At 47.1% G+C, this 18,658-nt stretch overlaps 1 protein-coding gene across 2 annotated transcripts in view; it reads right to left on the bottom strand.

Annotated features, from left to right (window-relative positions):
- GSR (glutathione-disulfide reductase) overlaps positions 1–15,506 on the bottom strand; it is a 57,419-nt gene extending 41,913 nt beyond the window's left edge. Inside the window, exon 1 of one of the 2 annotated variants that reach the window (XM_045398104.2) lies at positions 15,399–15,506. Coding sequence is in view for 1 of the 2 variants with exons in the window: in XM_045398103.2 (XP_045254038.2) it covers positions 14,882–15,187 (306 nt within the window). In the remaining variant the exon portion in view is untranslated. Of the gene's footprint in view, positions 1–14,881; positions 15,203–15,398 lie in introns of those variants that run through there. The other variant, XM_045398103.2, reaches the window with a different exon arrangement.
- Positions 15,507–18,658: the final 3,152 nt, after the last annotated feature.

The raw sequence follows: 18,658 nt of genomic DNA on the forward strand, positions 1-18,658 counted from the left end.
TGCCACTGCATTCCAGCCTGGGCGACAGAGAGAGACTACATCTCAAAAAAAAACCAAACCAAACCAAACCAAAACAAACAAACAAACAAACAAAAAACCAGAAAGAAAAAGAAAAAGAAAAAACCAGGATTTGCATCTTCTAAATCTCATCTTCATCTACTTTCTTTTCTTTGGTATCTATTTTCAGTTTTTTGGCTGCAGGAGTAAATAACAATGAGTTTTCCCTTTCAACTGTTGTTAAATTTGAGACATCCTGACTCTTGAGCTCGCTTTCCTCTTCTTTCAAGTCCGCATCTGCATCTCCATCAGTTTCCTCTGGGATTCCACCCATGTCGGTAGCCCCCGGGTCCCCGGGAGCAGCGGCTGTCTCATCTGGCTCCCCTGTCTCTCCACCTTTGTCCGTGGATGACTCGCAGGCATTGTCCATCGCCAATAGGATTGGAGGGGAGAGGAGATCGCGGCATTGTCAGAGCAGGAGCTCGAAACCCCGAGCTACACAGACTCTACATGCTTTTTATAATGGGAAATAGTCATTTGTCACTTGTTTAATTGTTTTTAGACATTTATAAACCAGAATAACCAAAAATACACTAAAATGATTTAATTTGGGAAGTGGAATTTTGGTGACTCTCCAATCCTTCGTCTATAACACAATTATTCTTTTATATTAAAATGAATGCCTTCTAGACATAATTTATATTAGGGGCTTGTAGCTCTGCCGATCATGACCATAGGAAACTAGACTGGCTTTCTGTTTGCCCCAGTAATACTAGCCTAGCTCTCATAATAGAATGCTTTCTGGGTATCCTTCTATGGTGGATCCTGAACCACATACATACTAGCCAAGGCACTTCATACAAAAAGCTAAATTCAAAGAAACCTGCCCAAAGCTCATGAAGATCGCTAATGTTTGAAACAGATGGTCTTCCTGAACAGTAATCTTCTATTCCTTTAGTTGTTTCAAAATTCTAACAGCGTACCTGCTACAATTTCATTATAATCCTATTATTTGTTATTATCCTACACTCGGTTATTATAAAGGAAAGAGTGATGGCCGGGTGCAGTGGCTCATGCCTGTAATCCCAGCATTTTGGGAGGTTGAGGCGGGCGGATCACTTGAGGTCAGAAGTTCGAAACCAGCCTGGGCAACATGGTAAAACCCCATCTCTATTAAAAATACAAAAATTAGACAGGTGTGGTAGCGTACGTCTGTAGTCCCAGCTACTCAGGAGGCTGAGGCAGGAGAATCGCTTGAACCTGGGAGGTGGAGGTTGCAGTGAGCTGAGATCCGCCACTGCATCCAGCCAGGGCAACAGAGTGAGATTCCGTCTCAAAAAATAAAATAAAATAAAATAAAATAAAATAAAAGAAGGAGTTATGTTTCCATACAGTCTCAAGTTATCAGTTACATGGGATTTTTTTTTTTTTTTCCTGGAAAGAGATAGGTCATACACTGTCAAGTTTTGGACTTGGATTTTTTTTAATGCAATTATGCTACAATAAGAATACTAAAGGCAACAGAAACAGGAACTCATGGGATTGAGAAAAGGGTACAGAATTCAAGCCTCATAAAAGAATCAACACCTACAACAAGCGCAAGCACACTATTCAGAAAGTACTTCATACTAAAAATTAGAATAATTTATGGGCTGGGCATGGTGGCTCACGCCTATAATCCCCATGCTTTGGGAGGCCGAAAAGAAAGATGATTGCTTGAGCCCAGGAGTGAGGGACCAGCCTGGGCAACATAGTGAGACCCTGAGACTCCATCTCTGCAAAAAATTTAAAAATAAAAAATTAGTTGGGCTTGGTGGTGCATGCCTGTAGTTCCAGCTATTCAGGAGGCTGAGGCAGGAGGATCTCTTGAGCCCAGAAGCTGAAGGCTACAGTAAGCTCTAATAACACCACTGCACTCCAGCCTAGATAACAGAGCCAGACCCTACCTCTAAAAATAAATAATAATAATAATAAATGTATGGCTCTCTATCTAGAGTGCCCTTTCATCTGGCCAAGCTGAGGATATGCTATTTCTCAACCCCCAAGCACCTGACATTACTGGGATAAATAGAATAAGCCATTCTGAAGAAAGGAGGACGGCAGGGATTTCTTAATGGTAAGAGCAGAGAAAGGAGGTCGAAACTCTGTGGGAAGAACAACGCTGGCCCCATAATGGGAATGATTTTCTCTTCTAGCCTGCCTTTTCCAGTTATTTGGCAGGCAACGTGCTTCCCAGTGCCCTCCACCCACACCTTTATATCCTGCAGTTCACCATTTAAGTTTACTAAGTGGCTTCGACTAGGACAGACTCCAAAAGCAATTTTCCCAAAGGTAGAGATGATTTGTCTGCTAAATAAATACTGCTGGTCCTCCAGCCACTGTTTCTTGTTTCCCAAGAATCATTAAAAGCAATCCAAGGGTGTCATAAAGCACTCAATGTTCTAAACTACTCTCACATACCATGAGTTTGTTCCTCATGTATATTTGAAGCTACTTTAAAGTTATTTAAGACTTCTTTTTTTAAGTTTTTTAAAAATATGTTTTTAAAGTTTTTAAAAAATATGTTTAATTTTAAAACATACTCTTTTTTTGGAATATGTTTCTTCAAAGCGCCAAGGTGGGCTTTCACTGGTGCCTGGTGTAACTCTGGTTTGTTTTTTAGAAGTTTCTGTCTTTTTCGCTTCTACATAGTCTTAGCTTGAAGTCATTCATTCAGAGGCACTGAGTAAGCACCCACTTGTGCCAGGCATTATGCAAGGTAAGGCACTAAACAGATCCAGTCCCTGCTCTTGCAGACTGTATCAGTATCCTGGCCTACAGTGCCAGCCAGAGAGAGGTTCTGAGGCTATCTAAGATACTGCCTCAAGGGGCAGCAGCAGAATCACCACATTCCCTAAAATTGAAGAGCACTGGGCCAGAAACCAGAGGAAGAGGATGGTGGAAAATTGTGGCCTCGTTGGGTCACAGGAGCTGTGCCCCAGCACAACACTTTGGGGCCTGGGGCACTGGTTGAAAGGAAGCCTATGACCCTGAAATGCCACCGTCCTATTTTGGCAGCTCCTGTGAACAGGCCTCCAGGGATTTCCATTGCTTTTAGAGAACTATTTACATGCCAGCAACATGACGTGACTTCAGCACCTCTGACTTGGAAGGAATGAAAAGCACATTTAGGCTGGGAGTGGTGGCTCATGCCTATAATTCCGGCACTTTGGGAGGCCAAGGCAGGTGGATCGCTTGAGGCCAGGAGTTCAAGATGATCCTGGGCAACATGGTGAAACACCATCCCTAGAAAAAATACAAAAATTAGCCAGATGTGTGAGCCTGTAGTCCCAGCTACTGGGGAGGCTAAGGCAGGAGGATCACTTGAGCTTGTGGGTCAAGGCTACCGTGAGCTGAGATAGCACCACTACACTCCAGCTTGGGCAACACAGTGAGACCCTATCTCAAAACATAGATACACACACTTAGTTCCACTGAGAGCTGGGGAGGCCAGGGGTGAAAAGCTGGCATAGTCTCGTTTACCCACCCCCTCTGCTGCTCCCTTCTCTTTCCCCCATTTTTTTTTTTCAATTTCTTACAAATTAGAGAGGGAGGGTGGGCATGGTGGCTTACACCTATAATCCCAGCACTTTGGCAGGCTGAAGCGGGCAGATCACCTGAGATCAGGAGTTCAAGACCAGCCTGACCAACATGGAGAAACCCTGTTTCTACTAAAAATACAAAATTAGCTGGGTGTGGTAGCACAAGCCTGTAATCCCAACTACTTGGGAGGCTGAGGCAGGAGAATCGCTTGAACCGGGGAGGTGGAGGTTGCCATGAGTGGAGATCACGCCATTGCACTCCAGCCTGGGCAACAAGAGCGAAACTCCATCTCAAAAAAAAAAAGGAAAAAACCCAACACACACACAAATTAGGGACAGGGTCTTACTATGTTGCCCAGGCTGGTCTCAAAATCCTGGGCTCAAGGAATCCTCTTACCTTAGCCTCCCAAAGGTTGGAATTACAAGCATGTGCCACTGCACTCGGCCTTCTTTCCCCTTTCTCTAGCTCAGGGGTCCCTGTCCCCCAGGTGCCTATTAGGAACCAGGTTGCACAGCAGGAGATGAGTGGCGGGCAAGTGAGCGAAGCTTCATCTGTATTTATAGCTGCTCCTCATCGCTGGCATTACTGCCTGAGCGCCACCCACCTCCTTTCAGATCAGTGGCGGCATTAGATTCTCATGGGAGCACGAACCCTATTGTGAACCGCGCATGCAAGGGATGTAGGTTGCACACTGCTTATGAGAATCTAATGTCTGATGATCTGTCACTGTCTCCCATCACCCCCAGATGGGACCAACTAGTTGCAGGAAAACAAGCTCAGGGCTCCCTCTGAGTGTACATTATGGTGAGTTGCATAATCATTTCATTATATATTACAACGTAATAATAATAGAAATAAAGTGCACAATAAATGTGATGCAGGCTGGGCGTGGTGCCTCAAGCCTGTAATCCCAGCACTTTGGGAGGCGGAGGCGGGCAGATTATCTGAGGTCAGGAGTTCAAGACCAGCCTGGCCAACATGGTGAAATCCCATCTCTACTAAAAATACAAAAATTAACCAGGTGTGGTGGTGGGTGCCTGTAATCCCAGCTACTTGGAAGGCTGAGGCAGGAGAATCGCTTGAACCCAGGAGGCAGAGGCTGCAGTGAGCCGAGATCATACCATTGCACTCCAGCCTGGGCAACAAGAGTGAAACTCCGTCTCAAAAAATATAAATAAATAAATAAATGTGATTCACTTCATTCCCCAATCATCCTGAAACCATCCCCCCACTCCTGGTCCGTGGAAAAATTGTCTTCCACAAAACTGGTTCCTGGTGCCAAAAAGGTTAGGGACAGCTGCTCCAGCTGACCTGTGCATCAGGTTGTCAGAGGGAGCACAGGCCTCAAGTCAGACAGATAGGAATTTAACTCTCAGCTCTCCCATTTAGTGGCTAGAGGTGGGTGAGTTTCCAAATTTCTCCTAGCTCAGTGAAGGAAATAATGCTTCCATTATGGAGATTTTTGAGCAGGTCAGAGGTAAGGTATATAAAGCATCTATTTCTAGTCTATGATAGATGTGATGATGACTCTGACACCTCTGAATTATTTCTGCGTCTGCTGGCTCCTCACACGCTCACAAAGCACACGGAAAGGAGGAGATAAATTCCCCAGGCGCCCTCCTACCTAAAACACATCAGCTGATCACAAAGGAAGTTTGCCTCCCAGACTGGAGCATTATCCAGGTAAGTTCTCAGGGCTCTGGTTGCCCAGAGTTGCACATTGCTGAGACCCTAAGCATACAACACTGGCAGATTCCCTAGTTCTCCAGGTGGGCATTAATGAGGGGGAAGAAACAAGTTTCTTTTTTTTTTTTTTTTTTTTCCCTTCAGACAGAGTCTCGCTCTGTCGCCCAGACTGGAGTGTGCAGTGGCACAATCTCAGCTCACTGCAACTTCTGCCTCCCGGGTTCCAGTGATTCTCAGCCTCCCGAGTAGCTGAGATTACAGGCACACACCACTATGCCCTGTTAAGGTTTGTTTTTTTGTTTTGTTTTGTTTTGTTTTGCTTTGTTTTCAGATGGAGTCTCACTCTTGTTGCCCAGGCTGGAGTGCAGTGGCATGATCTCGGCTCATCGCAACCTCTGCCTCCTGAGTTCAACCAATTCGCAAGCCTGAGCCTCCCAAGTACCTGGGATTACAGGTGCCTGCCACCACACCCAGCTAATTTTTTTTTTTTTTTTTTTTGTTTGAGACGGGGTCTCACTCTGTCATCAGGCTGAAGTGCAGTGGTGCTATCATGGCTCACTGCAACCTCTACCTCCTGGGTTCAAGCGATTCTCCTGCTTCAGCTTCCCGAGTAGCTGAGACTACAGGCGTGTGCCACCACGCCCAGATAAATTTTTTATTTTTTATTTTTTAATTTTTAGTAGAGACAGAGTTTCACCGTGTTAGCCAGGATGGTCTCGATCTCCTGACCTCATGATCTGCCCACCTCGGCCTCCCAAAGTGCTGGGATTACAGCCATGAGCCACCATGCCTGGCCAATATTTGAATTTTTAGGAGAGATGGGGTTTCGCCATGTTGACCAGGCTGGTCTCAAACTCCTGGCCTCAAGTGATCCACCCACCTCGGCCTACCAAAGTGCTGGGATAACAGGTGTGAGCCACCACACTCAGCTAAGAAACAAATTTCACAGGCCGTTCAGTAAACATATCATCAAGGAGACTCCTGTAACTCGGCCTCCCTTTCCAAACCGATGGTCCATTCCTGAGAGCTTCCTCTTCCAACCAATCTAGTGTTCAGAATCCCAATCAGTGGGCCTGCTGGCATTAGCTTACAGTGAGGACAGGGCCCCCCTCCAAGAAGGGACTGCGCAGGTATAGAGTCTGGTGATAACAGGTGGCAAAATTCAGAAGCTTCACCATTTTTCCTAGGGCCTGCCTCATTACCTTCAATCCTGCCTAGCCAGGTAGAAACTTCACATTGCCCATGTTGGCAGTAAAACAAGAACTTGGTTAATTTGCAATTGCACCTGCCAAGAACATCATCTGTGTTCAATAGTGAACTTCCGCCTGGGTGTGGTGGCTCAAGCTGTAATCTCAAAACTTTGGGAGGTGAGGCAGGAGGGCTGCTTGAGCCCAGGAGTTAGAGACCAGGTTGAGAAACACAGTAAGGCCTCGTCTCCACAAATAAAAAATTTAAAAATTAGTCGGGTGTGGTGTTGCACGCCTGTAGTCCCAGCTACACGGCAGGCTGAGGTGGGAGGATCGTTTGAGCACAGAAGTTTGAGGCTGCTGTGAGCTATATTGCACCACTGCACTCCAGCCTGGGTGACAGAGCAAGACCCTGTCTCAAAAAACAAAATTGTTAACTTCCTTCCTCTGGTTCCCCTCAACCCCCCACCACAGAACTGCCTAGTTTCCTCCCTCTGTCTTCCTTCTTTGCTACCTGAAATCGAATTCAAGACCAGAATGAGAGAACTACTTAGAAAATAGACGAGTCATAATTTCCAAAGCAAAACACTATTGATCCATCAACTCAATTCTTTCAGCAACTATATACTGAGTACTTGCTATGTGCAAAACACTGTTCTAGGGGCTTCAGCTATACTGATGACTTAAACAGATAAAGATCCCTGTCTCTGTTGCATTTCATCAGCTTTACACCAACCATGACTAAACAGAATGCTGTCTGGATACGGCCCTGCCCCTGGCACATATTCGCTATTCAACATCCACGTCTCCACCTTCAAAGTGTTTTTTTCATTTCAGATGAAGGTTCCTTCAGGGGGGCATCAAGCTTGAGAAAGAAAGAAAAAAGAAAAGCACTCTGTGTAAAGCAGAATCTAAAGCAAGAAAATCAACGGACACGTTTGCAAGAGATATTAACAAAGGCTGTTTTTGTTCAATTCTTAACTAAGTAAAACATTAGATTAACCTGAACCTTCCAGTCTCAGGAAATCACCAGATTTTTAAAAAGTGTGAGTGGGTGTAGTGGCTCACACCTGTAATCCCAGCACTTTGGCGAGTCAAGACTGGAGGATCCTTTGAACCCAGGAGTTTGAGAGGAGCCTGGACGACACAGCGAGACCTAGTCACCATAAAAAATAGCCCGCAGTCTCAGCCAGTTGGGAAGCTGAGGCAGGAGGATCACCTGAGCCCAGGATATTGAGGCTGCAGTGAGCCATGATTGTGCCACTGCACTCCAGCCTGGGCGACAGAGTGAGACCCTGTCTCAAAAAACAAACAAACAAACAAAATTTAAATAAAAAGAATTGTTACTCTGGGGCATTCAGGGAGAACAATAAATAGTTTTGTGAGACAACTCTTCTGGGATGTCAGTCCCCACCATTACCTGATGCCCACCATCTCCCGTTTCCCCCAAAAGAAAAGGACCTGGGACCTCTACATCCTGTTAGGCTAGTGCAAAAGTAACTGCAGTAATATTTAATGTTGCAACACCTAGTGAACAGAAGGTAATTATTTGTCACTGATTGGAATCCACTTACAAATGCCAAAGTGGGCTGGGCATGGTGGCTCAGGCCTGTAACCCCAGCACCTTGGGAGGCCGAGGCAGGCAGATCACTCAAAGTCAGGAGTTTGAGACCAGCTTGGCCAACATGGCAAAACCCTGTCTCTACTAAAAATACAAAAATTAGTCAGGTGTGGTGGCATGCACCTGTAATCCCAGCTACTCAGGAGGCTGAGGCAGGAGAACCACTTGAACTTGGGAGGTAGAGGTTGCAGTGAGCCGAGATCCTGCCACTGCACTCCAGCCAGGGTGACAGAGTGAGACTTTGTGTCAAAAAAAAAAAAAGCCAAAAGGTATCAGTATTTCCATATCATTCCTTTAGTTTCGCTCTATAAAAAAAGTTCTTGGATTCTTGGCCAGACACGGTGGCTCATGTCTATAATCTCAGCACTTTGGGAGGCCAAGGCGAGTGGATCGGTTGAGGTCCGGAGTTCGAGACAGGCCTGGCCAACATGGTGAAACCTCATCTCTACTAAAAAAAAAAAAGAATTAGCTGGGTGTGGTGACGCGCCCCTGTAGTCCCAGCTACTCAGGAGGCTGGGCAGGAGAATCGCTTGAACCTGGGAGTCAGAGGTTGCAGTGAGCCGAGATGGCACCACTGCGCTCCAGCCTAGGCAACAGCCTGACTCTGTCTCAAAAAAAAAGCATTCTCTGTGGTTACTTTTCAAAGTATGTTTTACAAAGAAACAGACACTCCGAAGGATTCAGAGGCAGTCTTTCTTTTCCTAGCCCTGCAGATTTAGTGGGTTTTGAGGCAGATGGCAAAGCAACAGTATACAAAGACTAGTACAAAAAAACTAAGCAGTCAACAAGGTAAGTTAAAAGCCAAATTTCAACAATAGCATTTGCTTGCTTTAGCCCCACCCTTTATGGCCACTCCTTTGTCACTTATGAATATGAGTGGGCCCCATTCTATGAAATTCTAAACCCAGGAGACACATTAGGGTACCCTTCTATTTCGGAAAGCTATCTGTCAATATTGTAGGAACTGATGACAGAGTTCCTTTAAACTGACCTCCTTTTAGTAATTTAATATTTAATAATGTATGTTTAAATTAAAACATTTAATAATGCATGTTCAGGCTGGGCACGGCAGCACATGCCTATAATCCCAGCACTTTGAGAGGGTGAAGTGGGAGGACTGCTTGAGCTCAGGAGTTTGAGACCAGCATGGGCAGCGAAGCAAAACCTTATTGCTACTGAAAATTTAAAAAATCAGCCGGGGCATGGTGGTGGCCATGTGCCTGTGGTCCTGACTACTAGGGAGGCTGAGGCGGGAGGATCACTTGAGCTTGGGAGTTCAAGGTTGCAGTGAGCTATGATCATGCCCCTGCACTCCAGCCTGGGTGACACAGTGAGACCCTGTCTCAAAAAAAAAAAAAAAAAAAAAAAAAGCATGTCCAGTGTTTAGCTTTCTCAGGGTATAGACATAATATCAAAGTACACAGTATCACTTCCAAGTGAGGTTAAGATTTACATGTTGCTGGGTAATTGTTTTCAGCCTAGATGAACAATGATTCACTGAGCAGCCTGTTGTTCACGGATCTTTCAAAGCCCCTACTTCTCTCCCCCACAGGCCTCTCCAACTGGGGCTATGCAGCACAGTTCACTGTGACTCGGCGATCATGAACTTTTGTCACATGATCAACCCTCACTACCCAACTCTCACTGGTGAGAACTACTCGCCAAAACCACAGGAACCTGGTTATTCTTATCACAGAATCAGTACACTCAGCAGGAACCCGGGACCACAAGCTCCCCAGGCCCTGGGGCAAAGGGAGCGGCAATTCAGAAAGAACTTTTCCTTAAGCTGACTCTCCCAACACTTGTGTAGGCAGAGAAGCGAACCACAGAGTCAAAGCTCCCAGAAGGCTCTAATTCACCTTGGCTTTGGGCGATCTTTGCATTTCTCTCCAGTCTACATGTGATCATGAGAGAAGCAATTTATTTAACCTTTTGGAGATTTCAAATACTGAATTCAAGCAAGGCTCAGTGGTATCCACCTGCAGAACCAGCTAGTCAGGAGGCTGAGGTGGGAGGATCGCCTGAGCCCACGAGTTTGAGGCTACAGTGAGCTCAGATCACACCACTGCACTCCAGCCTGGGAAACAGAGGGAGACCCTGTCTCTTAAAAATGAAACAACACGCCAGACGCGGTGGCTCATACTTGTAATCCTGGCACTTTGGGAGGCCGAGGCAGGTGGATCACTTTAGGTCAGGAGTTCGGGACCAGCCTGGCCAACGTGGTGAAACCTCATCTCTACTAAAAATACAAAAAATTAGCCAGGCATGGTGGCGTGCGCCTGTAGTCCCAGCTACTCACGAGGCTGAGGCACATGAATTCCTTGAACCCAGGAGATGGAAGTTGCAGTGAGCCGAGATCACCCCGCTGCACTCCAGTCTGGGTGACAGAGCAACACACACACACACACACACACACACACACACACACACACCCCCAGGTCTGCTGGGACCTAGTACAGGAGGCTGGTCCAAAACAATGGCCTCCCATAAACTTTAACAGTTGAACAATTAAATGAAGGAACACTGATAAAACAATGAAAAACCAACCAATTTAACTACCTGTAAATGACCCCTGCTAGACACACATTCTAATTTGAACCTTCCGTGTGAGTTCATTCACCACGACTTTAAAATTTCCCCAAGCTTTAGAAATTAACGGATTTTATTTAGGAAAGAACTCATAGGAGAACCAATCTTAAACTTCTGCCGTGCACAGTGGCTCACACCTGTAATCCTAACACTTTCAGAGACCAAAGCAGGAGGATTGCTTGAGTCCAGTTCAATACCAGCCTGGGCAATGTAGTGAGACTCTATCTCTATAAATTAAAAGAAAAAGAAAAAGGAAGACAAACTTCTATTGGGCATCACCAAGGGTGAGATCTCAATCCTATGGCTTACTACAAAACTACTTTCACTGAGTCACTGGTTTGCTCAAACCCGCCCCCACCCCCAGTTCACTGTGTGTCCAGAAACTCCACATTTTTCAAACCACAACCTACCCATCAGCTTCTCATCTCTTATTTCTATTAAAGAGACAGCCTTTGCTCCAAATTTGATTACACAACATATCCCGTTTCCATGCCTAGGCCTGGGACCCATCTTTTGAGGTTCCGAATGTCAAAGAATACTACCCAACCCACCACCTTTTTTTTTTTTTGAGACAGAATCTCACTCTGTTGCCCACACTGGAGTGCAGAGGCATGATCTTTGCTCACGGCAACCTCTGCCTTCTGGGCTCAAGTGATTCTCGTGTCTCAGCCTCCCAAGTAGCGTGTGCCACCACACCCAGCTAGTTTTTGTATTTTTAGTAGAGACGGGGTTTCACTATGTTGGCCAGAATGGTCTCGAACTCCTAGCCTCAAGTGATTCGCCCACCTCGGCCTCCCAAAGTGCTGGGATCACAAGCGTGAGCCACTACGCCCGACCCCATCTTTCGAGGTCCCGAAAGATGCCATCTCCTTCATGAAATCTTCCCATGGTGCCCACACATAAGTGATCACTTCAACTGTTCTCTGGACTACCGTAATTTCTTATTACTTGCAGCAATTAACACAAACCACTCCCCTTCGGGGTTGACTGTCTGTATTTTGTCTTCCCCACTGCAAACCAAAATGTGATTGAGGCAGGTCTCAATCTACAGAGATTTATTTAGCCAAGGTTGAAGATGCACGTGGGAAAAAATACAGATTGCAGGAGTATCTATGACCTATGCTTTTTCCAAACGAGGTTTTGGGAATGTTAGCATTTAAAGGGGAATGAACAAGGAGGAGGAAAAAGAAAAGAGAGGAGCATAGTCAGTAAGGCAAATTATTATTATTATTATTTTTTTTTTTGAGACAAAGTGTCACTCCATTGCCCAGGCTGGGGTGCAGTGGCATGATCTCGGCTCACTGCAAACTCCGCCTCCCAGGTTCAAGCAATCCTCCTGCCTCAGGCTCCCAAGTAGCCGGGATTACAGGTGCCCGCACCACGCCCAGCTAATTTTTGTATTTTTAGTAGAGACGGAGTTTCACCATGTTGGCCAGGCTGGTCTCGAACTCTTGACCTCAGGTGATCTGCCCACCTGGGCCTCCCAAAGTGCTGGGATTATGGGAGTGAGCCATCACGCCCAACCTAGATAGCTACATTCTTGTGAGGTTCTTATGAGCCTCAGCAAATCTACATTTTACATAAGATAAAGTGAAAACAGGGAGTAGAGGAAATGAGGCTATGACATGGGATTGTGAAATTACAGCTGTCTGTTTGGGAACAAAAGGAAAAGCAGTTTTTGCGTGATTCAGTTCCCAAGCCAAACTTTCCCTATGGCATAGTTTGGGGTTCCAAGATTTTTTTCTTTCACAACCACAAAATTCCTTAAGGGAAGGGACATATCTCACAAACGTTTATATCTACCGTTTTCTCCCTACCCGCCCCCAATCCAAGCACTTAAAATACAAAAAAATGGGACAGGAGTGGTGGCTGATGCCTGTAATCCCAGCATTTGGGGAGGCCAAGGCAGGCCAACTGCTTAAGCCCAGGAGTAAGAGACCAGCTTAGGTAACATGGCAAAACCCTGTTTCTAAAAAAATAAAAATAACGAAAATAGGCCAGGTACAGTGGCTCACGCCTGTAATCCCAGCACTTCAGGAGGCCAAGGTGAGTGGATCACGAGGTCAGGAGTTCAAGACCAGCCTGGCCAACATGGTGAAACCCGTCTCTACTAAAAATACAAAAATTAGCTGGGTGTGGTGGTGGGCACTTGTAATCTCAGCTACTTGGGAGGCTGAAGCAGGAGAATTGCTTGAACCTGGGAGGCGGAGTTTGCAGTGAGCAGAGATTACACCACTGCACTCCAGCCTGGGTGACAGAGCAAGACTCCATCCAAAAAAATAAAATAAAATAAATAAATAAAATTTAAAAAATAAAAAATTAGCCAGATGTGGTGGCTCATACTTGTAATCCAAGCACTTGGGAGGCCAACGTGGGTGGATTAGCCGAGGTCAGGAGTTTGAGACCAGCCTGGCCAACATGGCGAAACCCCATCTCTATTAAAAGTACAAAAACTAGCCCGGCATGGTGGCGTGCACCTACATTCCCAGCTACTCGAGAGGCTGAGACAGGAGAATTGCTTGAACCCAGGAGGTGGAGGTTGCAGCGAGCCCAGATTGCACCATTGTACTCCAGCCTGGGTGACAGAATGACTCCCTCTCAAAAAAAAAAAAAAAAAAAAAAAAAATCGTAACAGGAAGGTAAAGTGGGTGAACCTCTGAAGCAGATTATAACATGAGCAGAGAAAGAGGAAGAGAAAAATGTGGCAAGCAGAACCGAAGTGAGCAGTGATCAAGTACTCTCACGAGGTGTGGGAGGGGGCACTCAGTGGGACCCTACAATCTGCCTTCTGGAGAGACAGACTTCTAACCTTCAGTCTGGACTATGGTGTCAAAGTGCAAGTTGATAATTAATAGGGATTTTTCCTTCCTCTTCATCTCCATGTTCATTTTTTAAAAAGGGCACTTAACAATGAAGTCAGCCTTTTCCTAACTGTCAATTTCTAGTTTCATTCATTGCACAAGTGCTTATTGAGCAAGGGATTTTAAGGTGATAAGAGATACACAAACATAGAAGCCCATCCCTGTCCTTAAGTTCCCATTTTGACATAATTTAAATATTAATCTCCAAAGGAATTTAGAGAACCTATCCCGAATCCCAGGTTCCTCTTGGATACAGCATTTTAATCGTCAACACCCAAATCTTGTGATAGAAAAGGGTGGGCACACCAATAACTTGGAAACAACATTTATTTTTAGGATGAGTGCAGTGGCTCAGGCTTGTAATCCTAGCACTTCGGGAGGCTGAGGCGGGAAGACAGCTTGAGTCCAAGAGTTTGAAATCAGCAGGGGCAACACAGCGAGACCCCCATCTCTACAAAAAATAATAATTAACTGGGTCTGGTGGTTCGCCCCTTGTAGTTCCAGCTACTCAGGGGCCCGAGGCGGGAGGATCTCTTGAGTTTCAGACTCTCAGAGTTCGAGGGTGCAGTGAGCTATGATGGCCACTGCACTCTAGCCTAGGTGATAGGGCAAGACCCTGTCTCAAAAAACAAACACACACGAACAAAAACCCTTATTTTCAAAAATTATGAATTTTGTAAATCTCAGGATTTACATCCGTCTGTTTTTAGTTTTGCAATCCACATGAAACCAAGACAAAACAAAAGCTCTGAGAACTCACCTAATCAAGGTCGCCTTGGCTGCAATTCAGATCACCTGAAAATCCCAAAGCCCAGGCTGCACCTCAGACCAATTAAGTCGGGAATCCAGGCATCCTCAGGTGATTCGAATGTGCAGCCAAGGTTGACAACAACCGCTATAAATCATTCTGCCCTTGAAACGGGAGAACCAGGATCTATATTCTTCAAGGGTACCCTCCACCATCAACGACACCGTCACCCTCGTCCCTACACACAGGCCACCAGCAATGTTCCCAGATGCAGTTTTGTGTTTGACGCGGTCAAGCATAGAATCCAATCCTCTCCCACTTGGACAAGTGAGGATGGAGGAAGGTTAATCTAACCCGCCCCGGCCATGGTCAATATCGCATTCCTGCGGAAGCAGACGCTGGCTCGGCTTTGGGGGCCGCAGAGAAGCCCCTAGACGCTTCTCTCTTCTCCACCTTCTGGGGTCCCGGCTTCGGAATGGGGAGTTGCGGGGGTGGAAAAGAGGAAAGCGCAGCTCGGGGAGACGGAATCGCCATACGAACGAGCACAGGCTGTCCTCCGAAAGGCCGAGACAAAGCGGCGCCCCCTGACCGAACAAACGGCGGTACTCACGCAAGTGCCACCCAGCTTGTGGCTCTCCACCACGGCGGCCCTGGCGCCCAACTCGGCTGCCCTGCGCGCGCTGGCCAGCCCGCCCGAGCCGCCCCCGATCACCAGGTAGTCATAGGAGGCCACGGCACCAGCGGCGGGCGGCGGGCCCTGCGGCTGCGGCTCCTGCCTGCAGGCCATGGCACGGGAGAGGGCGCGTGTGACGGCCGCGGGCTCAAGCAGAGGCAGCTGGAAGCCTGGGGACGCGCGCGCCGCCCGCCGCCAGCTCGGCCCCGCGCGGGCGCTCAGGGCTCGGGTGAGCAGGGCCATGCACGCGGAAGTGGCGCGCCGAGGGGGGCGGGCGGCCCGGGGGCGGTCCCCGGGGAAGGGGGGCGCGGGCCTCCGGCAAGCGCAGCCTCACGGTGACTAAGCACGCGCCAGCCGCTAGGCGAGACCCGGGGGGGTGCCCAGAGTAGGGGCCGCCTCCCTATTTCCCGCCCCGGTGGCGGAGCCTGAGGGGTTTCTCCGCCTACGTCCTCACCCCGGCACCTGGATCCCGAGCGGCGCCTGCAGCGTGTAGCTTTCTGAAGTCCGGTGGAGCGAGGCGGGGGACGGTGAACGTCCTCTCGTCCTCTCGTTCTCTCGTTTCAGCTGGCTTTCCCCGAGCTGGGCCCCTGGGGAGTTGCCAGTGGCACTGGCTTCTCCAGGAATAAAAATTTGCCTCTATTCGGGGGGTTGTTTCTCCAGGTTTGTTCCAGAGACCACTTTTGATTGTTGTTTTTTCTTTGAGACTGGGTCTCACTCTCCCCCAGGCTGGGGTGCAGTGATGTGATCTCTGCTTATTGCAGCCTCCACCACCCGTGTTCAAGCAGCGATCTGCCCGCCTCAGCCTTCCCAGTAGCTGGGACTACAAGTGTCCGCCACAGCGCCCGGTTAATTTTTTGTTGTTGTTTTTTGTAGAGATAGGGGCTCGCTATGTTACCAGGACTAGTATGGAACTCTTGGCCTCAAGCGATTCTCTCACCTTGGTCTCCCAAAATGCTAGGATTACAGGTGCCAGACACCGTGCCCGGCCTTATTTTCCTTTTAAAGTCAGGGGTCTCGAACTCCTGTCCTAGGCTCAAGAGATCCTCTGGCCTCAGCCTCCTGAGTAGCTGGGATTACAGGCGTCCATGTGCCCAGCTGGGAACTACATTTTGACCAACACTGTTTCTTGCCTTCAGGTGACTCTTAAATTTGAGAAACATTGGAATAGTGGATTAATTCGGAGTAGCGGTTTCCGTGATTCACAGATGAAGCACAGAGAAAAGGATAGAGATGGAGACACAAAAACATTGACCTCCCAAGCTGTAGAGACTGATGTCTCCTTTGGGAATATCTACAACTACCAACTGCACAACAAAGTAGTAAGTGCAGCTTCGAATTTGTCTTGTGGTAGGCCACAATCCTGTGCCCACAAGGACTGTGCACAGGTCATCCGAGCACACGGCTGAGCCCGGTAGGCAAAGGAAGGAAGGTCCAGGTCACAGGGCAGCAAGGCCCAGCACAATGAGGGAGAATGGGAACATACCACACCCCAATTAGAATGGGATCCAATTCTTTTACAAAATTTTTTTTCTGATTACAAAATGTAAGGGAAGAAGGGAAAGTTTTTCCTTCCTACAGGCTGACATGTAATAAATGGAGACAGGAACACAGAAAAAACACCATTTTGGACTGGGTGCAGTAACTCACACCTGTAATCCCAGCACTTTGGGAGGCTGAGGCGGGAGGATCCCTTAAGCCCACGAGTTCGAGACCAACCTGGGCAACATAGGGGAGTTCCTCATCTCCACAAAAAAATTAAAAATTAGCTGGGTGTGGTGACATACACCTGTAGTCCCGGCTACTCTGGAGGGTGAGATGAAAGGATCACTTGAGCCCAGGAATTCAAGGTTACAGTGAGCTATGATTGCACCACTGCACTCCAGCTTGGGTGACAGAATGAGACACTGTCTCTTTAAAAAATTTTTTTTTTCTTTCAAACACTAGAGGATGTCAGGCACAGTGGCTCATGCCTGTAATCCCAGCACTTTGGGAAGGGAAGCCACAGGAGGAGGATCGCTGGAGCCCAGGAGTTCGAGACCAGCGTAGGCAACATAGTAAGACCTGGTGTCTACAAAAAATTTAAAAATTAGTCGGGTGTGGTGGTGCACACCTGTAGTCCCAGCTACTCAGGAGGCTGAGGTAGCAGATCACTTGAACCTGGGAGGTTGAGGCTGCAGTGAAATGTGATCACACCACTGTATTCCAGCCTGGGCAACAGAGACGCTGTCTCAAAACCCCACTGGACAAACGTAGGTGATTTCTATGAAGACACCATGAAATATTTCTCAAAATAATAAGCCCATAATTAATATGTATGGAGCTAAGCACTGTGCAAAGAGCTTTATATGTTATCCTCCCTCAACCCAATAAGTACTGTTATTGTCTCCATTTTATAGATATGGACACTGAGGTCCAAAGAGGTTAAATAACTTGCACAAGATTAAACAGTTGGTGACTTGTGGATGTTTTTCTAGCATAGTCAAATAAAAATTCTGTAACGATAAAAAAATTTAAAAATTAAACAACTGGTGAATGGCAGAGCAGGAATTCAAATCCTGAAGGCCTAACTCAGAAGCCTATTAACCATTATTAGAAAGAAACCATCACTGAATATGTCTTAAGGTGAAAATAAAAGACCAGCTTGGGCAACAGAGGAAAACCCGGTCTCTGCTAAAAATACAAAAATTAGCCAGAGTGGTACCTGTAGTGCCATCCACTCAGGAGGCTGAGACATGAGACTTGAACCCAAGAGGCCACAGTTGCAGTGAGCTGAGATGGCACCACTGCACTCCAGCCTGGGCAACAGAGTGAGACTCTGTCTCAAAAAAAAAAAAAAAAAGGCCGGGCGCCGTGGCTCAAGCCTGTAATCCCAGCACTTTGGGAGGCCGAGACGGGCGGATCATGCAGATCACGAGGTCACAAGATCAAGACCATCCTGGCTAACACGGTGAAACCCCGTCTCTACTTAAAAATACAAAAAAACTAGCCGGGTGAGGTGGCCGGCGCCTGTAGTCCCAGCTACTCGGGAGGCTGAGGCAGGAGAATGGCGTAAACCCGGGAGGCGGAGCTTGCAGTGAGCTGAGATCCGGCCACTGCACTGCAGCCTGGGCGACAGAGCAAGACTCCGTCTCAAAAAAAAAAAAAAAAGAAAAGGAAAAAGAAAAAAGGAAAAACAACGCTGAGCTCGGTGGCTCACGCCTGTAATCCCAGCACTTTGGGAGGCCAAGGTGGGTGGATGACTTGAAGTCAGGAGTTCAAAACCAGCCTGGCCAACATAGTGAAACCCCGTCTCTACTAAAAATTCAAAAATTAACCAGGTATAGTGGCGTGTGCCTGTAATCCCAGCTACTCGGGAGGCTGAGGCAGGAGAATCGATTGATCCTGGGAGGCAGAGGTTGCAGTGAGCTGAGATGACGCCACTGCACCCCAGCCTAGGGGACAGAGTGAGACTCCGTTTCAAAACAAAAAAATCCTTTCCAACTAATAGTGACTAATTCATATTACAACTCTGTGTTGAGGTTATAGGTCAAGAGATATTGTGTCACCAGAAAGGTGGTGATGGTACTTCTATAAACAATTTGAGAAATCTATGCAGGAAATAGTGGTACAGAAATAACTTTGCAAATACAGGTTGCTCAATAAAATTTTTCATGTTCCATGTATGAAAATAATTGCAGTCACTTAGAAGGATAAAAATAACATGAGGAAAGGAAT

Source organism: Macaca fascicularis, chromosome 8 (genome assembly GCF_037993035.2).
Source record: "Macaca fascicularis isolate 582-1 chromosome 8, T2T-MFA8v1.1".
NCBI classification, from domain to species: Eukaryota; Metazoa; Chordata; class Mammalia; order Primates; family Cercopithecidae; genus Macaca; species Macaca fascicularis.